A 21,270-nucleotide genomic window follows, 5' to 3' on the forward strand; every position below is an offset into this window, starting at 1 on the left:
TAGAAATGAAGTAGAGGAGAATAGAGATTGCTGGTTTTCTGTAGAAAGTTCTGAGAGCCTATGGGCCAGGATGTTGCTGGGCATTGAATTGAATTCAGGGCCTTGTACATACTAAGCTTATGTTTTACCACTGAAGTATTAACTCAGCCCAGTTCTGAGAAATTTAAGTCTTTAAACCAGTCCTTAAAAACAAAGCCAGTAGGTAACCATTAAATGTAACAAATTCTCTGGTACTTACCTATGATTGTACTGCTCTCTACCATGTTTAGGAGAGTTGAAAAATAGTAATTAAAATAATTTTCTGCCGGTGTCAGTTCTCATAGAATCCTAGTTCAAAGGGTAGGTATATATTTAACCTTAATGAAAATAAAAAAATAAAATTTGGGCTATCTGATGACCTGAGGACATATTTTATAATTTTTGTTGTTATTAGGAAGAAAACAGGTCTATTGGGTATATTACAAGGGGCAGCAGTAGCACGAATACTGTTTGTGGTCTATACTGTGGAATTAAAGAAAACTATTGCCAGGCATGGTGGCACATGCCTTTAGTCCCAGCACTCGGGAGGCAGAGGCAGGCGGATCTCTGTGAGTTTGAGGCCAGCCTGGTCTACATAGTGAGTTCCAGGCCAACTGAGGCTACAGGGAGACGCTGTCTCAAAAAAGAACAAAACAAACAAACAAAAAAACTATTGAGGGCTGGAGAGATGGCTCAGTGGTTAAGAACACTGGTTGTTCTTGCAGAAGACCTGGGTTCGTATCCCAGCACCCACATGGCGGCTAACAACTGTCCATAACTCCAGTTCCAGGGGATCTGATGGCCTCTTCTGTTCTCCATGGGCATTGCACGACATGGATGCACTTATCTACATGTAGGCATATACTCATACACATAAAAAATAAAAATATTTAAAAAACCTATTGAATTCTTTAAAAAAATTTTATTTAAATATTTTATGTATTTTGCTTGAATGATGTAACTATCCCACAGAGGCCATAAAAGGGTGTCAGATTCCCTGGAACTAGAGTTATGGATGATTGTTAGCTGCCATGTGGATGCTGGGAATTGAACTTAGGTCCTCTGGAAGAATAGCAAGTATTCTTAACTGCTGAGCCATCTCTCCAGCCCCCCCTTTTAATAAAAAATTATTTATCTGTTTTTTATGTGTATGTATGAGTCTTTTGCCTGTAATGTAAGTACACCATGTATGCATAGTACCCCTGGAGGCTAGAAGAAGGCGGGTTGTTGGATGTCTAAGAACTCAGCCACAGAGGGCTGTCAGCCACCATGTGGGTGCTGGGAATGGAACCTGGGGCCTCCAAAAGAGTAGCAAGCATGCCCAACTGTGGAGCCATCCCTTCAGCCCCCTGTTGAATTGTTAAAACTCTCCCAAAAATCTTGTGTAAAAACAGTTACTTATTAAAGGATTCTAGGTACCAAGATTTTGCTGAATTATTTTAATGAATGAAATCTAAAAAAATAAAAAATCTTTGTTTTTCAGATTTTGTTATGGATGTCAGGGGGAATTGAAAGACCAACATGTAAGTTCACTGGGTATATAAATATTAAGTAAATATGTAAGAAATACTGAGAAAATGGTACTGTAATAGCTGTGATTAGACTGTTGAAGGACAGATTATATTAGGTTATTTCATAAATATAGCTATAGTAAGTAGAGATAGAATAGGAACATGATAATTTAAATAGTAGTTTTATCATTCTCATTTGAATTTTACTATAAAAAGACATTAGTACTTTTCCTTTAGCTTTTAAAACTGCATTGGTTTGGAAATAATTTGGAAAAATTGTAACTTATTTTGAAATTAACACTATGGTGCCATAGATAAAAAATTGTGCTGGGTATGGTAGCACATGCCTTTAATCCCAGCACTTGGGAGGCAGAGGCAGGCAGATCTCTGTGAGATAGAGGTCAGCCTGGTCTACATAGTGAGTTCCAGGCCACTTGGGGCTACAGGGAGACTCTGTCTCAAAAAAAAAAAAAAGTAAAAATTGTGCCAATGAGAAAATACTTTAAACTATTTTGAAGGTAGAACCAGGTACAGTGGCATATACCTGTAATCTCAGCTACTTGGAGGGCAAGGGGTGAGGCAGGGAAAGTGCTTGGACCCAGGAACCCAAGGCCAGCATAGAGAGACCTAATCTTAAGACACAGCACAGTTTGGAACTGGGTGTAGTAACACCCTGAATCCTGGAATTGCAGCACTGTGCCACCATGTCCTACCCACTCTCTCATTTCCTAGAAAAGTTTCATTAAGCTAGGTACAGTGGCAGGTGCCTGCAGTCCCACCTGCTCAGTAGTCTGAAGCAGGAGGATTTTAAGTTCAGGGCCAGTCTGGAGATTATAGTCTTGCGTCTTTTTTTTGGTCTTTTGGAGACAGGGTCTCCCTGTAGCCCCAACTGACCTGGAACTTGTTATATAGACCAGGCTGGCCTCAAACTCACAGAGATCCACCTGCCTCTGCCTCCAGATTTCTGGGATTAAAGGCATGAGCTATCACGCCTGGCTTCCTGCTTTTTTTGAAAAAATTTTTAATAATTTTTATTTTATGTAAGTGCACCCGTGTTGTGCAGTGCCCGAGGAGGTCAGAAGAGGGTGTTGGCTCCCCTGGAACTGGAGTTATGGATGGTTGTTAGCCATCATGTGGGTGCTGGGAATCGAACCCAGGTCTGCTGTAAAAGCAATCAGTGCTCTTAAAAATGTCAAAATGTCAAAGTATTTGGGAGCTTGTATCTAATCCTTAAAATATTTTAGGGTTACCTCTTCAGAGAGGGGAATGTTGGAGGGGAGGGAGTGGGCATGGATTTGATCAAAACATCTTATATGCATGTATGAAATTCTCAATAGTTTTTGTAAAAGATAAAAAAAAAAAGTAATCAGTGCTCTTAACCACTGAGTCATCTCTTCAGCCCCCATAGTCCTGCATCTTAAATAAATAAATAAAATAAAAAATAATTTTTTTTTCCTTTTCATTAAATTTTATATTCCTTGCTCTGGGCATGGTGCTACATGCCTTTAGTCCCAGCACTAGGGAGGCAGAGGCAGGCGGATCTCTGTGAGTTCAAGGCCAGCCTGGGCTATGTAGTGAGTTCCAGGGCTACAGGAAGTGAGTGAGTTCCATAGTGTGTTCCAGGGCTACAGGGAGACCCTGTCTCAAAAAGACCAAAAAAAAAATTTATATTCCTTGGTGCTGGTGGTGTAGCTCAGTAGTAGAGCACCTGCCTAACATGTATGAGGACCTGGGTTTGATTCGTAGCACTGAAAATAAAAATTTTTTACATTTTTCTTTGTCTCAGTAACTTCATCCTCACCCTAACCACCTTTAAAAATCATTTGGCAAGGGGCTGGAGAGATGGCTCAGCGGTTAAGAGCACTGGCTGCTATTGCAGAGGACCCGGGTTCCATTCCCAGCACCCACATGGCAGCTACAAACCATCCTTAACTCCAGTTCCAGGGGAATCCGAGGCCCTCTTCTGACCTCTGCGGCATTGTATGACACAGGTGCACTCACTTACATGCAGGCAATACACTCATACACACATAAAAAAAAAAAGAATGCATGTTAATATAGATTTTTGAAATGTAGTGACTTTTAAAATTTGTATATGATGCTGCTCTAGGAGTCTTTGCCAAAAGCACAAGGACCATATGTGTAATGCTGGTAGAATAATGAATTTTTTATTTTTATATGTCCTATGTGTGTCATTTGACATACTCTCTTTTTTTTTTGAGGCCAGGGCCTTATGTAGCCTAGGCTGGCCTCAAATTCAGTATGTGACCTAGGATGACCTTGAATTTCCAATCCTCCTGCCTCTACTGCCCAAGTGCTAGAATTACAGGTATATACCAACTCTCCTGGCTCTATTTGGCGTATTTTTAAAAGGCTTAATAGAGGAATATAGCTTTTGCAACTGAGAGGTCATTCTCTAAGAGTAACTAAATCTGTGGTAAATTTTTGTGTTTCTCTGTTTACTTGAATTGTCAAAACTAGTGCTGGTTCCAAGCTCATGTGTCTTCCTCAAGTAGATCCTTAAAAGGAAGAACTCAGAATTTTCTTTAATGGAATAGACTGTAAGGACTCTAAACCAAAGTCGCCCCCTCATTTCTGAGCCAGTTTAAAGGGAAAAAAATGGTGCTAGGTTTGAGAATACATGGCACATTGGAAGTAATAAGGTAGCTAGGTGTTGGGGGGAAACTGTTAGGACTATAAAGATCAAAACAACTTGAGTCTTCTGGCTATGAGACACTCAACTTTTGCAAACCTGTTTATTCACCTTTCTCCTCTTCATTGCAGGTCTATGTTTGCACAGTGTGCCAGAATGTTTTCTGTGTGGACTGTGATGTTTTTGTTCATGACTCTCTCCACTGTTGTCCTGGCTGTATTCATAAGATCCCAGCTCCATCAGGTATTTGATTTCAACATGTAGGACACATACATTGTGTGTGTTAAAAAGAAATTTGAAACTGTAAATAAAATGATTCTTTAAATAAACTGTCTAATTAAAATATGAAGAACAGCTTGAGGGGAAAATCTGATTTAAGAAACTTTGCTATGAAAATACAGTTATTTGTTCCTACCACAAAAATGCCTAGAATTAATTTTGTTTTCTATAATTTTAAGTCATATTTTTAGTCATAATGCATTATTATATGTAAATTACTTAAAATTATTAAATTTATATCATAATCTCAATATTTTATTAAAGTAAATACAGATTCTTTGTGATTTAGTTTGTTAATTTAGTGTAAGAAGAAACAAAGTCTCATGTCACCAATAGGAAATACAGATTTGTGGGTTTTTTTGTTGTTTGATTTTGATCTTTTTGAGACAGGGTCTCTTTGTAGCCCCAGCTGGCCTGGAACACATTATGTAGACCAGGCTGGCCTTGAACTCACAGAGATCTACTTGCCTCTGGCCCCTGAGTGCTGGGACTAAAGGCTTGTGCTACCACACCTGGCCTGGAGATATAGTTTTTTTAAAAAAAAATTATTTATGGGACTGGAGAGATGGTTCAGTGGTTAAGAGCATTTGACTGCTCTTGCAGAGGACCCAGGTTCCGTTCCCAGTATCCACATGGAGGCTAACAACCATCCATAACTCCAGTTCCAGGGGATTGAATGCCCTCTTCTGACCTCCACATGCTTTGCACAACATGGGTGCACTTACATACATGCAGGCAATACACTCATACACATAAAATAAAAATAATAATACGTTGAGGTCAGAAGAGGGCATTGGATTCCCCTGACACTGGAGTTACGGATGGTTGTTAATCACCATGTGGGTCCTCTGCAAGAGCAGCCAGTGCTCTTAACCACTGAGTCAGCTCTCCAGCCCAGGAAATACAGTTTTTAAAAATTATTCTTTTAAGCTGGGTGTGGTGGCACTTGCCTTTAATCTTAGCACTCGGGAGGCAGGGGCATGCAGATCTCTGAGTTCCAGGCCAGCTGGAGCTACAGGGAAGAGCCTATCTCAAAACAACAACAACAAAAACAATGAAAAACAACACAAAAACCTCAAACTATTCTTTTTTTTTTTTGAGACAGGGTCTCCCTGTAGCCCCAGCTGTCCTGGAACTCACTCTGTAGACCAGGCTGGCCTTGAACTCACAGAGATCCGCCTGTCTCTGCCTCCCAAGTGCTGGGATTAAAGGCATGTGCCACCACGCTCAGCTCTTAACTATTTTATACATTTTGAATTTGAAATGTATAAACATTATTTATTTAAAAGGAGCTATTGCTGGGCTACATGCCTTTAAGCCCAGCACTCAGAGGCAGAGGAAGGCAGGTCTCTCTGAGTTTGAAGCCATCCTGGTCTACATAGTGAGTTTGAGGCCAGCTGGGGCTGCAGGGAGACCCTGTCTCAAACAAAACAAAATAAATAAAAAATACAATAAAATAAAGGACTTACTTCCTTCTCCTCACTCCCCTCTATGATACTGTGGATGTTTGTGATGGTTGGTTAACTGTCAACTTGACAGAATCTAGAATCTTCTGAAGCTCCTCCGGGAGCACCTTTGCGGGATTATCTAGATTAAGATTAGCCTCTGAGAATGTGAGGGATTGTCTTGATTGTGTTAATTGATCAGAGAAGACCTGTTGTAACTGTGGGAGGCATCATTCCCTGGGTGGGGAATCCTGCTCTATAAAGTAGAGAAAGCAAGCTGAGCATGCATTTGATCCTCACTGTTTCCTGATTCTGGAAGCTTCGTGACCAGCTACCGCAAACCTCTGTTGCATTGACTTCCCTGCTGTGATGGATTGTGCCTTCAACTGTGTGCTAAAATAAACCCATTTCCCTTAAAAAAAAAAAAAGAAGTCGGGCAAGGTGGTACTTAGGTTTATCTCAGCACTCAGGAGTCAGAGGCAGGCAGATCTCAGTGAGTTCCAGGCCAGCCTGGTCTACTTAGCGAGTTCTAGACTAGTCAGGGCTACATAGTAAGACCCTGTTATGAAATTAATGCACATGAAATGATATACTGGCATATCTCCCAAAGAGTTCTTTTCAGGCTTAACTAGATATATGGACTATAATTACGAAGTTATTTGTAGGTATAACTAACAAGGATCCTTTCTAGGTTAAACACTTAAAATTACAAGACTGCCGTGGTTACTTGGCTTAGTGTACTCAAAGGAGTATCAAACAGGAGCAACAGCCTGGCTTCAGGGTAGCATCCAGCAGGCTTTTTAGAAGTCCTGATATAATTAAGCAATCATTTAGAAGCATTTAGAAGCATGGTAGACATTCTGTCAGTCATAGTTCACAGAGCTTGAAAGCTTAACAGAAAGTGAGGTTCAAATGCAGTATGGGAAAGGTCTTGTTTAACTCTTTCATTCTCATATGCTAAACCTATACCTTTACAATATTTTATTTAATGACGTATGTCTGACTCCCAATGTCTTTGCTTGGAATCTGAGACTGGCTACTGAAAGAGTTGTGGTATCTGTCCCTGTCAGCCTCACTGATCTCATACCAGGGATTATTTAACTTACACTTTTCAACTTTCCCACTCTGGGTCATCAAAAAATGTAGGTGGTAATGTATGACAAAGTCTGTGTTTTAGGTTTAGGTTCAATGTAGATACATCATTATTGAAAAAGCTCCTTTCCAGGTATACCCTTGTTTGAGTGAATGTGGCTTCTAGAGCAAAGGTATGTATATTTATATCTTTAAATCTTAGAAAATCTATATTTGTACTATGAAGTTTGACTTTATAAATAAGAATACTTAAAAATGTTATCAGCAAAGATAAGAGAGTTCTACCCTTTAATAAATGTGCTTGAAACCCAGAAATATTCTCAAAAGAAAATAAGTGTATACACACACACACACACACACACACACCCCTGTGTGATCAGAGTAATAATGTACCATAGTAATGGATGTTTTTCTCAGGATTCATATTCACTGGTCTTAGACCCAGTGGTTCTTTACTTGGAACCAATTTATGCTACAGGTAATCTGGTAACTCTCTTCTTTCCTTGTGAACAGAGGTACCAGTGATGTATAGGACATGTCTTTAGCACCATCAAAGTATTCTGTCCCTCTTTGCCCCTACCTGTCTTATAAGAAAGGCCTTTAATAGCTCCTGAAATGTGACCAGAACTATATTAAAGACTGTGATGGCAGTTTTAAAATTGTCAACTTGCCAAAACTTAGAATCACCTGAGAAGACAGTCTCAATTGAGGAGTTTTCTAAATCAGGGTGGTCATGTCTGTGGGGGACTGTCATGATTGTTAATTAATGTAGGAAACCCAACCCATTGTGGATGGCACTATTCCCTAGGCAAGAAGTCCTGAATATATTAAGACAGGAAAGCTAGCTGATCATAAGCAGCAAGCAAACAGGCAGCATGGGTGCATTCATTGCTCTCTGCTCTTGACTGTGGATGTATGACCAGCTGTCTTAAGCACCTGCTTCTGTAACTTCCCTGTAATTATGGACTATGACCTAGAATTATAAGCCAAATTCTTTCCCCTATGTTGCTTTTTTGTCAGGGTATTTTATCACAGCAGCAGAAATGAAACTGGAAGAAAGACAACCTCAATATCTGATAAAAAGGTTAGCCCCAATTTTGGATTTCATTTGTCTGCTTGATAAGGTTAAGGTAAATGTTGTAGTTATACTTAAAGAGGAATTTCCTTTTTCATATTAATGGAGAAAATATTGGTTTGTTTAAAGATTGCAGAAATGGGGCTGGGTGTGTTTCTCATTGATAAGAGCACTTACTTAGCATGTGTAAAGCCCAGGTTCTATCCCAACACTGCCAAAAGAGAAAAAAAATTGCAGAAATACAAATGATGATTAAGACAGTAACTGGCCTTTAATTTTCTTCTTGTAGTTCCATAATATATTGACTTCAGATACTTTCAACAAATATAGGGAGGAAAAAGTACTAGGGACCAGGGCCTTATTCATGTCAAATCTGTACATTTTCATGCCCCATGCCCCCCCACCATACTAGGGATTAAACATGGAGCCTCCTGCATTTAGACAAGCACTGTATTACTGAGCTTTACCCCAGGCCTTTTATATTCTTTATATTTAGTCTGACAATCTTTGCTATTTATTTGTTTGTTTTTTAAAAATTTTATTCATTTTTTTTTTATTATTTTATGTGTATGAGTGTATTGCCTGCATGTATGTGAGTGCACCCATGTCGTGCGTGCAGTGCCGCAGAGGTCAGAAGAGAGCTTCGGATTCTCCTGGAACTGGAGTTAAGGACGGTTCATAGCTACCATGTGGGTGCTGGGAATGGAACCCTGGTCCTCTGCAAGAACAGTCAGTACTCTTAACTGCTGAGCCATCTCTCCAGCCCCCTATTTGTTTGTTTTCAGACAGGGTCTCCTTGTAGACCTAGGTGGTCTGGAACTTGTTATGTAGACTAGGCTGGCCTCAGTCTTACAGTGATCTGCCAAGTATATGTATAGCCATTGATATATTTGGGATCAAAATATACCATCTTTATGCTGTTGGTTTCAACTATTCCATCCTTCTTGCCTTTTTCTGAAAATTTTTTAACCCTTTTATTATTATTATTTTTATGTGTATGTGTGTATTGCCTGCATGTAGGTAAGTGCACCTGTGTCATGCAGTGCTTGCAGAGGACAGAAGAGGCTGTTGGATCCCCTGGAACTGGAGTTACGGACAGTTGTTAGCTGCCATGTGGGTGCTGGGATTTGAACCTGGATCTTCTGCAAGAACAGCCAGTGTTCTTAACCATGGAGCCATCTCTGCAGCCCCTCCCTTTTTTTTTAACCTTTTAAAGTTGTTTTTAACCTTTTTAAGTTTTCCTCACTAGTTAGGAAATCATATGCTCCACTTTTATTCTTTGAGTGGAATTATAAGTTGCACAGAATTTCTTTTTTGTCTTTTTTTTTTTTTTTTTTGTAGCCACAGCTCACCTGGAGCTTGCTATGTAGACTAGGCTGACCTTGAACTCACAGAGCTCCACCTGCCTCTACCTCCCAAGTGCTGGGACTAAAGGCGTGTGCTACCACGCCTGGCAAGAATTTCTTAACTTGAATTCTTTAGAAAACAGAACCTAAGGCTAAGATTAAAGTATGGTTACTTCTTTTGGGAGGTACAGATCAGGGAAGTGAGGATTAGGAACGAGTAGGCAAAGAAAGTGAGGATTAGGAAGCAGTAGGCAAAGAAATGATGCAGTGTTAGCACAATAGCCAGGCTTCATGATGAACTGCATATAGATGCAGATATCTCCCAGCATGTGCCTGATTAGAGTGTGTATTTATCCAGAAGGCCACAAAGAGAAACACCTCTGAGCAATCCAGTGAAGGGAGGAAAAAGAAGTAATGTATTTATTTTTTGTGTGATGTGTATTAGCATGTGTGCATGCACTGTGTGTGCAGATGTATGTGCATGTGAGTACATGTATGTGTGGAGGCTGGAAGTTGATGTTAAGTATCTTCCTCTTGGCTCTCCATCTTTTTTTTTTAATGTTCATTTTATTTATTTATTTAGTTTTTATTGTGTTTATTGTTTTGATTCATCTTAGGTGTGAAAATTCAGGGGAAAGCAAAACAGAATCCTTTATCACAAATAGAACTTTGACTATGACTCTCAGCCAATGCTATTACTCAAGAGAACATGTTGATTTACACAATTCATACTTGTTTCACTGAAGATCAGCTCCACCTCACACCATCCAGATGTCATCCCCATTCTTTCCATCTAACTCTTCCCAATTATAGCTGGATTATCAGTCTCATTGTGAGGCTCCCTCAGTATATAAGCTTTCTTTTTTTCTTTTCTTTATACTTTCAACTTCCTAGACTGTGATTTTGATCTCTTGAAGTTCAGTTAGGCACTTTACATTTTCTGTAGAGCACAGGTGAAGGTACACTGGGGCTGTAGAAGAGTAATAGAAAAATGAGGGAAAACCTCTTGGTGCCTGGGAATAGGAAAGGCCAACATCAAGACTTAGTCCTGGACCATGTGTAGAATCAAGACCATAACCATAATTAAGGGAGGTGGTAAGTCAATTTTTGAGGCTCAGTCCTCCCAAGACTAGGATCTGTAAATGACAGAAGCCTCCCCTGTTCCCAAGCATAAGCCCAACACAGAGGCAAAGCCACTGCCATGCACAACCTGGCACCTTGCGGGGGATGAGGTTGTGGGGAATGTGGCCACTCAGAGAAGGCTGAAACTGCTGCCCAATGCCCAACATCAGGAAGTCCTCCATCCTCCAGTCTGCTTCTCCATCAGCCCGCAACCAGAGGAATGTGGAACCCTGGCTCGTGGTTGGACACCATAGTTCTATGTGGGAGACAGACTTGAGCCTAGGGTGATAGTGCAACTGTCAGGGTCACATGGTTTCCAGGAACTCAGGCTCTGTAACCTGAAACCCAGTATGCTAATGAGGCATCCTACCCTCTATTCTGTGATAGGACGTTGTCTGTTATGCTAATAGAATGATGCTAATAAGGTATTCTACTTGCTGTACTGTGATAAGATGCTAAACCTGTTATGTTAATAAGGTATCCTACTTGCTGTGCTGTGATTGGACCATTACCCCTATATAAGCTTGTGCCTTCCTGCAATAAAGCAGACCTGTGTCACTGAACCTGGTCTCCTGTGTCTGAACGCGGCTCCGCTGACATAGTCTCCTCACCAGCCCTGGGGTCCGGGTCTGGGCAGAAGCAGCGACAACAGAAGGCAGCACAGGGCAAGCAAAAGCTGCCTCAGCACCAGGTGAGCAGAAAAGCAGCCTCAGCCCAGGGAAGACAAAAGAGCGACCTCAGCCCAGGGCAAGCGGAGGAGCAGCCTTGACGCCTGTGAGAATGAAGGAACGGCACCCACGAGAATGGAGGAGTGGCCATCACTGGTGGTGACTGCAGCTGGTGCCCAGTGTGGAGCATGAAGCCTCCTGCCCCACAGAGATGTAACACACTGAGCTGTAACACTCGGGGCTCCCGATGCCCTCTTTGCCAGTAATTCTTCCATGGGTGCTCGCCGCTTTCATTCTTCTGGCTTGCAGTCTTTGGTTTGGTGTGTTGTTTCTGTCTCTGCCGATCATCTTCCTGAATGGCTCCTGAGTCCTTCTGGGTACGTCTTGCAGGGTGAGTGACCTCCAGTATGGGGAATAGTTATCCAGCTGCTGCTGGCCCCCGTGCTGCTGCACTGGTTTCTCTCCTCAGGAGTAGGCAAATTAGGTAATAGAGAAGGAAGTAACTAAGGTATTAGATGAAGTGCTAGCTCTTGCTCCTTGGTTAATCGATTCCTGCAGTTGGAATAGAGCAATGGGCTCGTGTGCTACTGATGGCCAGAAAGAGAGAAGTCAGGGAGGGGCGTCCATTATCTGGGCTATTCTACCCAATTGTGGCTGCCATTCTGGCCTCGCTTCGGGGAGTTCCCCACGATGCCCCTGAGCAGAATAATCTTGTACTAAAAAACATAGATAAATAAAGCAACAGGGTAGTGGGGATGGCTTGTCCCAGGTGTTTCCAGTCAAAACCACACTGATTTCTCTTATGTGGAAACGATGACTGCTGATAATGAGGTAAAAAATGAGGAATTAGGGTCTAAGGGTCCCCCTGATGAAAAACAGGAAGTCAAGATCGCCCCTACCCCACCATTACAGGGCAGTGGCTACTCTCTGCCATCTTGTATCGGCTTTAATGAAAAACAGGAAGGCAGCCTCCGCTCCACCATTATAGGGCGATGGCTACTTTCTGCCATCTTGCACTAGCTTTAAGGAAGTTCCCCTCCAGTCCATCTACCCCTCCCTTCCAGAGGAGGACTGGAAGCCCCTCCCACCTAGACCCCTCTTCTATGATACAATGGGTGATTTTCCAGTTTTTCCTGGTTACCGTCAATCAGGGACTACAGAACCCTAATGTCTGGAATCCATATTCTCATGATACTTTAAAAAAGCTGCATAAGGCAGCCATTGAGGATGGCATTCATTACCCTTGGTTTGGTCAGCTATTAGATACAATCAGCCATGCGGCCAACACCCCCTATGACTGGCAGAATATTGCCCGTGCCTGTCTACAGGGAGGTGATTTTCTCTTATGGAAGGCTGCTTATCAGGACAAATGTGAACAACAGGCAGAGCACAATAGAAATGCCAATGTTCAAAACATTGGGTTTGACGCCTTGGTTGGGCATGGCAATTTTAAAACCTCACAAGCCCAGGCACAGGGACCTCCTCGCTACTTTGAACAAGTGTGGCTTTGTGTGCTCTGTGCTTTCCAAAGTATGACGACTCGTGAGGATACCAAATTGACCAGATTGATACAAAAACAAGGTGAGCCTTTCTCTGACTTCGTTAAAAGGTGCCAACAAAGCGTTAATTAAAAAAAATCAGCCATCGGGGGGTGTAGATGCTTTGCTCAAGGAGCTTATATGTAAAGGCTGCTCTACTGAGTGTCGCCTTGCCATAACACCCATTAGACACAAGGATGTCTCTGAATGGATTCTGGCCTGTCGGGATGTGGGGACCGCTCAAGCTCATGCCATGGCTCTTGCTGAGGCACTGGCTGCTCACCAGTCATAGGCCGAGATGGACAAAGGCAAATGTTGGGCCTGCGGAGGACAGGGTCATTGGTCTCACACCTGTCATAACAAGGTACACCTGTTGTTAATGCAAGGGCGAGGCTATGCTTGTGTTTTTCCAGATAATGTTCCAGCCCCCATTTGGATCACAGCTCAAAACATCAGAATTGCCTGCAATAAAAAACCTCCCTCCACAACCACCGACCCTGGAGATGGCAGTCCTGACCCTGGAGGAAGCGACACACCTCTCATCCTCCGAGAGACCAACCCAGCGTCGCAGACCATGAAAGTGACCGGCTCCAACGGTACACCTGATAACCTGGGACGACCTTGAGTATCTCATTTCACAAGCAGAGACTATAGCCATTACTGGTATTTCCTAATTTTTGGACCCTGCATTGTTAATTTTGTTAAGGCTAGTTCAGTTAGCTGTTGCCCTGCCTCCAGATCTTGCCAGGAATGTCTCTGTAAACAAGGACCCACTGTTCCTTGCCCTTACCAACCTATAATTGGCCTCTGATGGGTTTCAACAAATTCTTAACCCCTGAGGAGGCCTTTAAACAAGCCAATACTGGATGTACTGCCTCTCCCTCTGCCAAACCACACAAAGGGACCCACCCTTCGAGGGCTGGTAGTCAATGATGGGTAAGATCCCGACAGACGGGACAACGTAAGACAGGCACAGTCCATTATGCTGGGTGACCCTTGAAGTGGGGACAACAATGCCGAGGCAAAGAATCTTGACTCCCACTGGTTGGCATGGAGTTGGCACAACCTGCTGTTAATGAAACTTGCCATCTTGAGGGAGGGAACTCTTGATACAATGACCCGCTAAGCCATTCTACTTTGCCTTGATGTATCTGGACTGATATCAATATGCTATATACCTTATCTTTAAAAATAAAAAAAGGGGGAGATGTGGGAGACAGACTTGAGCCTAGGGTGATATTGCAACTGTGAGGGTCACATGGTTTCCAGGAATCCAGGCTCTTTAATCTGAAACCCAGTATGCTAATGAGGCATCCTACCTGCTATTCTGTGATAGGAAGTTAAGTCTGTTATACTAATAGGATGCTAAGTTTGTTATGTTAATAAGGTATCCTACTTGCTGTACTGTGATAGGATGCTAAACCTGTTATGCTAATAAGGTATCCTACTTGCTGTGCTGTGATTGGACCACTACCCCTATATAAGCTTGTGCCTTCCTGCAATAAAGCAGACCTGTGTCACTGAACCTGGTCTCCTGTGTCTGAATGCGGCTCCACTGACACAGTCTCCTCACCAGCTCTGGGGTCCGGGACTGGGCAGAAGCAGCAACAACAGGAGGTAGCACAGGGCAAGCAAAAGAGTTGCCTCAGCACCAGGCGAGCAGAAGAGCGGCCTCAGCCCAGGGTGAGCGGAGGAGCAGCCTTGACACCCGTGAGAATGAAGGAGTGGCACCCACGAGAACGGAGGAGCGGCTGCCGCTGGCGGTGACCACAGTTCTAGGTTCAAGGGAGGAGACCATAGCTCCAGGTTCATAGGAAGGGTCCACAACTCCAGGTTCATAGGAACTTGTATTTATTGAGCAGGGGCTCTCTCTGAATCTGGTGCTTGCCAGTTCTCCAATTCTAGCTAATTTAGCTAGCCAGCTTGTTCTGTCATACCTTCCTGGCTTTTTTTTTTTTGAGGGGGGTATCTCTGAGGATATGAACTCACATCCTCAAATTTGTGCAGCAGATGCTTTATCTACTGAGTCATCTCCCAATCCCAGAGGTACCCTGTTTTCCTAACTCCTACCATATCCCATTAGCTATTGGCTATAGTTTGCCCACAAGGCTGTGTCTCAGATCTCATCTTTATCCTACCTCCCTCTGTCCCTCCATCCCTCCCTCCCTTCCTCCCTCCTTTTTTTCCTTCTGTTTCATGTTGCCTAGGCTGGCCTTGAACTTGATAAATAGCCCAGATGACCTTGAACTTTTTTCTATATTTCCCTTTTTTTTCTTTCTCGTGTATATGTATGTGGGTGCATGTTTGCCATGGCATGCATGATGAGGTTAGAAAATAACTTGAGGAAATCAGTTCTCTCTCTCCACGATGTGGGGTTTCAGGGATCAAACTTAGGTTGTTAGGCTTGGAGGCAAGCCTGCTGAGCCATCTTGCCAACCTGACCTTGAACTTCTAATTCTTTACGTCTGCCTTCTAAGTGCTGGGATTGTAGGTGTGTGCTACCATACTTGGTTTTATGTGGTACTGAGGATTTACCCCAGGGGTTTGTACATGTTAGGCAAGCATTCTACCAACTGAATTACATCCCCAGTTCTCATCTTAATAGTGCAGTGTTGCAAATAACCCTAAAAGGTGCAGGGGCAACTCAGGACAGATTGGCTTGGTGTCTTCAGTTTGGACTCCAACTAGCCTAGGAAGGAGGACAAAGGCAGCAGTGCTAGAGTAGGAGGTAGGCACCAACTTTGGAAAGAAAGGACTCTAAGAAAGGAATCTGAGAAGGCATTAGAAGCTTGTGTCTGATATTCAGACAAAATTCTGAAATCTAAAGTTAATATGTTCTTTACCCTCTCTGTAGACAGTAAAAGGACTAAAACAATCTTAGTTCATTTAACTTCCTTGTCATATATATGATTGTAATATATTTAATTTTTCCCATTTACAAGACATTAATATTTATTTAACAATCAACAGTTATTAAGATTTAATCATAAGTTTACCACGTTCTTGGCTCTTCAGTTCTTCCTGCATTTCAGATCTATTTAGGGTCATATTTCTTTTACCTGAATTATATCCTTTAGAGTAACATTCAAAGTGTAGCAAATGCTATATATTATCCAAAAAAGGAGGAGAAATAAGAATAAATAAGCAAAAGGAAATGCTGGGAACTAACAGAGAAAATCAGTATGTCAAATATCACTTTAGCTGGGCATGGTGGCACACGCCCTTAGGAGGCAGGTGAATCTCTGTGAGATCAAGGCCAACTAGGGCTAAGGGAGACCCTGTCTCAAAACGAAACAAAACCAAAAACAACCCCCACTCCCCGAATTTGAGCTCTTCTTTTCCAATTAGTATACATTTAATTTCCTTCAAGGGAAGGAAAGTCTTACTGCTCTAGCTAGAGTTTTAAGCACTATGTTGAAAAAGAATGGGACAGCCTTGTCTGGTTCCTCATTTTAATGGGAATGCTTCAAGTTTTTCTCCACTTAGAATGATATTGACTGTAGGTTTGTTGCACATAGCCTTAATTATGTTGATGTATGTTCCTGCCAGTCCAGTTCCCTCTAGGACTTTAATCATGAATGCATGTCACATTTTGTCAAAGGCCTTTTCTGTGTCTATTGAGATGATAATGTGATTTTTGTCTTTAAGTTCATTTATATGATTTACTATGTTTATTGACTTATGTATATTGAACCATCCCTGCATCTCTGGAATAAAGTCAACTTGATCATAGTGGATGAACTTTTTGATGTATGTTTGCATGTGATTTGGAATATATTGTTAAGAATTTTTGCATCTGTGTTCATTTGGGATATAGGCCTATAGTTTTTTTTTGTGTGTGTCTTTATCTGGTTTTAGTATTAGAGTAATACTGGCTTCATAGGAGGAGTTTGGGAGTTCTCCCTTTGTTTTTATATAACAAAAAACACAGTGCTGGGCAGGAGAAACTTCCCTTTGAGCTGTTGGTCAGGGTAGTCCAAGAGACTCTCAAAATAACACAGGCTATTGCCACAACCCTTAATTGCTTCCCAAAACTTGAAGATAAGACCCTATTGCTGAAGACAAGGCATACTTTGGATACATAACTTGGAGCAACTGAACTGGAACTGAGCTAGAATCTTCCTCCTTGAAGACTTGTCGGGAGCCATAGGCCCCTACCCCAGGAAATAGCAAGACCTGATTCCTGGCAAAGCTGTTTTTCAGACATCAAGGCTGGCCTGGTTTGAGATTAACCAGATGACTATACTTGAAAGCCTCACACAAACATGTTATTCTAACTCGGGCACTTACCGCTTGAGAGACTCCCTCATTTCTCATGGAACTGCTTAGAAAACATCTTTGTATTACCTTGTAATCATGCAGGTGTAACCTTATAATTGATTCATAACTTGCTATATAGAATTGTGGTGTTACTATGGAATTTACTCTGTGATCAATTGGTGTGGTGTTATTATGATAATTGTTCTGTTAATAGAATTGCTCTGCCTCAATGGATTTGTCCCTGCCAAGTTTCCCCTTTTCCCTCTCTATAAAAACTGTTCCTTCTCCATAAATAAATGAGACTTGATCAGAAAGCCTGTCTTGTCTCCATTCTTCGCATCTCTTGTCCCTTTCCGTCCCCCTTTTCCTCCCTCCAGAAACCCACGCTGACTGTCTCGCGGGTCGGGACAAAGACTAGCTCTCATAGCATCAGAAGATACTATGCAAGCCACCAATCAATGGTCCTACGCATCTGTAAAGCCTAATAAACACAACAATGTCTGGCCAGCAAACTATCTCTATTGGTGCAGTAATGGTACTTTAATCTTGGGGGTAATCAAGAGCTGTCTAATTGGGCTTAAGTCCTGCCCAATAGGAGGGAACTCATGTAAGGTACTGTAAACATAGTCAAATACCTATATGACATGTAAAGATCATAGATCCTAGAGAAAAACCTGCTTTGGCATGTCCCTAAACCAATGTAATTTCTTACTGTATTCTAAATATGTATCCTTATTTTTATAGACAAGTGTACCTCTCACCACTCATCAAAAAGCTTCTTTTTGCAATAGATGGAGAATATTACAGAGTTCCACAACTGGTCAAATGCAGAGAACGTGTTTGTGAGGTGCCCAGCTTTAAGTGACACATCTACAATGCAAACTCTACACCTAAGGCTCAGGAACATAGCAGAACATGGGGCAGAAAGAATACTAATGCATCTCTCAACTCTTGGCAGCAAAGCTTCCTCCTGTAACAGATGGTGAATAACCCAGAAAAACACAACTAGTCGAAGTGCAGGGAATAAGACTGCAGAGTAATCGTGTCCAGGTAGAATACCTATATCAAACCTCTGCCACCCAGGGCTCAGGGACCATTGAAGAAGAGGGGGGCAAAAAGATTGTAAGAGCCAGGGGTGGTAGATGACCACAAAGAAACAGTTTTCCAGGTAACTGGGAAGTTGCTCATGTGAACATACATTATTGGTGACAGCATGCACAAGACCCATGAGAGCTCAAACCAAACAAAATCTGGAACTGAAGTGGGGAAATGGGTAAGAAGCCCCAGCCTTAGCTGAGGAACTGTTGGCATCTGATAACCACTGGGAGAGGGAGAGTTGGTTTTCCTTAAGGGAGTCATGCTGAATAGGTTGACCAGGCTCCTGTGGATGAACTCACACTGAGATATTTGGGGACACAAGTGTGGCTTGGTAAGCTTTAACGTATATGACAGAATGTATGAAATTTGGAGGGGGGGCGCTATGGGGAGTGCAAATAAGGGAGGGTTTCTCAATAAAATCAAGACCTATGAGCTTTGCAGAAACTCAGTAAAAAATTAAAAAAAACTATCACTTCAATAAAATTTATAAATCTTTAAGTAGATTGACCAAGAAAAAAGACCCAAATTACTTAAAAGATCCAAATTACTTAAAATATTTATTTATTGCCGGGTGTGGTGGTGTACGCCTCAGTCCCAGCACTCAGGAGGCAGAGGCAGGTGCATCTCTGTAGGTTCAAGCCCAGCCTGGTCTACATAGTTCCTGGCCAGCTGGGGCTCGAAGGAGACCCTGTCTCAAAGACCAAAAAAATTATTTATTTTATGCCTGTAAGTGTTTTGCCTGCAGGTATGTAAGCACACCCATATCATGCGGTGCCTGAGGAAGCCAGAAGAGGCATTGGATCCCCTGGAACTAGAATTAGGGACAGTTGTTACATGGAAACTGTGGGTGCTGGGAACTAAACCCATGTCTTCTACAAGAGCAGCCAGTGCTCTTAACTGCTAAGCCCTCACTCTAGCCCAAGAGCCTAGTTACTAACATCTAAAAAAATAAAAGATGAGGGCCAGCAGGTGGCTCAGAGGGTTAAGGCACTTGTAGATAAACCCAATGACCTGAGTTCAATTAAAATAAAACAAAATGCCAAAAAACTGAAATAAGAAATGATCCAGGTGTGGTGGTACACTCCAGTAATCCCAAAACTTGGGAGGCTGAGGCAAGAGGGTTGCCTTGGGGCTGGAGAGAAGGCTCAGTGGTTAAAAGCATTGGCTACTGTTGCAGAAGACCCAGGTTCAATTCCCAGCACACACATGATGGCTAACAACTGTCTGTAACTCCAGTTTGAGGAGATCGGAACCCTTTTCTGGCCTCTGCAGGCATTACATGCACATGGTGCACTTACATACATGCAGGCAAAACACTCATACACATAATATAAAAATAAATTTTTTACCTCCCTGGTTCCTTTTCATTATCCTGGTTCCTGAAGGACCTGAAAGAGAAGAACAGTAGGAAACAGGCATTAGTAAGGCAGATATGGATAAAAATGGTTTTTTTTGAGGGGGGCACGTTATACAAGGAACTTAGGGGATAAAGGGAAAGAAGGAGCTCAAGAGAGGTGGGACCATAGGAGAAGGGTATTATTAAGGGAGAAATGGGAAAAATGGGGGCATCTTAAATGGGGTAACCATGGTGAAAGGGTTAGACAATGCAAGAGATAAATAATGCCTAGCTAGTTTTAAAAAATTGGGGGGGGGGCTGGAGAGATGGCTCAGTGGTTTAAGAACACTGGCTATTCTTGCAGAAGACCTGGGTTCGAATCCCAGCACCCACATGGCAGCTAATAACTGTCCGTAACCCCATTTCAGGGGATCCAATGGCCTTTTCTGTCCTTTGGGGGCATTGCACGACATGGGTACACTTACCTACATGCAGGCAATACACTCATACACATAAAATAAAAATAATAAATAAAATATTTAAAAAAGCCCAGAGGGAACCATATTAGTCCAACAACCTACTGACAAATTATACATACAACTACATCAAGGAATATAATATATGTCTAGGCAAGGTTTATTTGAGAACGTTTGGTCTTTGCCCAAGCTTTATCTACATGGCATGTGGTAGTTAAAAGTACCAGACTGAGATGGGCGTGGTGATGCACGCCTGTAGTCCCAGCACTTAGGAGGCAGAGGCAGGTGGATCTCTGTGAGTTCAAGGCCAGCCTGGTCTACATAGTGAGTTCCAGGACAGCTGGGGCTACAGGGAGAACCTGCTTCAAAAAGACAAAAGAAAAAAAAGTACCAGACTGGTGGAACTAACCTTCTTGGATGTTTAATAGCCATACTTTGAGGCCTATACTAATTTGGTCAGAGGGACATAAATGACAGTTTTTGTTCCTTGCCCTCCTAGATCAACTAAGTTCCAGGGGACTATGAGCATCTCTCAAAATGTCCTGTAACTGTGGTGAGTCACCTGTCCTCTTGATCAAGGAGGTCGTGTAGACCCCACCAGATGGATTTGAATCAGTTTACAGAGAGGAGGGTCAACACAGAAGAAACATTTCCTCTATGCTTCCAAGTGAAGCCAGCCATGGTTGAGCAGGACCATTGACTTCTCTTCACATAGATGGAACTGGTAAAAGAAAGGAGCCAGGGGCCTCTTCCCAAGCCCATGTGACCCCTGAGGAAAGATCCTCAAACGGCCTTAAGAGTAAGATAGATATGTTTATTTGGGCCAACTGTATGGTCTTAGACAACCAAAAAGACTGTATAACGAAAGATTAAAGTGATTGGTATATTTCTTTAAGAGTCCATGTTTATAGCGCAGCTGATCTTCCTAAAACAAGGAACTCTAGACAGGCTGACTAGAGTCAGCGGATGGACAAGCACTGGGGAACAGCTGGGGGTGCCAACAACACAGTGGATAGTAACGGATGACAGAGTATATGGGCTCCAGTGATGGGGATGAGGTGAGGGGGAAGCTATGGGAGGGTGTCATTTGGGAAGTGGGTATAGAGATGAATAAGATTTTTTGGGATGTTTTGTATGATATACACACACAAAAAATCAACAAAAAAGAAAATGAGTTATATTTGAGGAAGAAGCATAAAAATTTACTTCAAGTTAATTAGAAGAGGTGATAAATATTACCAGTGAAATCTACCTGATGATTTTATATCCATACTCAGGTGCCAAGGATCCGAGAGTAACCAAATGACTAGTAATAATCAGATACATAGAGATTAGAGATGCATGTGCAAACAT

The 21,270-nt window shown here is 42.2% G+C and overlaps 1 protein-coding gene across 7 annotated transcripts in view; it reads left to right on the forward strand.

Moving 5' to 3' along the window:
- Gtf2h2c (GTF2H2 family member C) overlaps positions 1 to 11,145 on the forward strand; it is a 29,462-nt gene extending 18,317 nt beyond the window's left edge. For 3 of the 7 annotated variants that reach the window (XM_008838854.3, XM_029566314.1, XM_017799591.2), the window contains exons 15-18: positions 1,502 to 1,541; positions 4,314 to 4,425; positions 8,019 to 8,082; positions 10,037 to 10,731. In XM_008838854.3, coding sequence (XP_008837076.1) covers positions 1,502 to 1,541; positions 4,314 to 4,425; positions 8,019 to 8,082; positions 10,037 to 10,163 — 343 coding nt within the window. In that variant the 3' untranslated portion in view covers positions 10,164 to 10,731. Of the gene's footprint in view, positions 1 to 1,501; positions 1,542 to 4,313; positions 4,673 to 8,018; positions 8,083 to 10,036; positions 10,905 to 11,086 lie in introns of those variants that run through there. The other 4 variants (XM_029566315.1, XM_029566317.1, XM_029566316.1 and 1 more) reach the window with 4 other exon arrangements.
- The last annotated feature ends 10,125 nt before the right edge of the window (positions 11,146 to 21,270 follow it).

Source organism: Nannospalax galili, unplaced genomic scaffold, assembly GCF_000622305.1.
Source record: "Nannospalax galili isolate Female #2095 unplaced genomic scaffold, S.galili_v1.0 scaffold518, whole genome shotgun sequence".
Classification (NCBI taxonomy): domain Eukaryota; kingdom Metazoa; phylum Chordata; class Mammalia; order Rodentia; family Spalacidae; genus Nannospalax; species Nannospalax galili.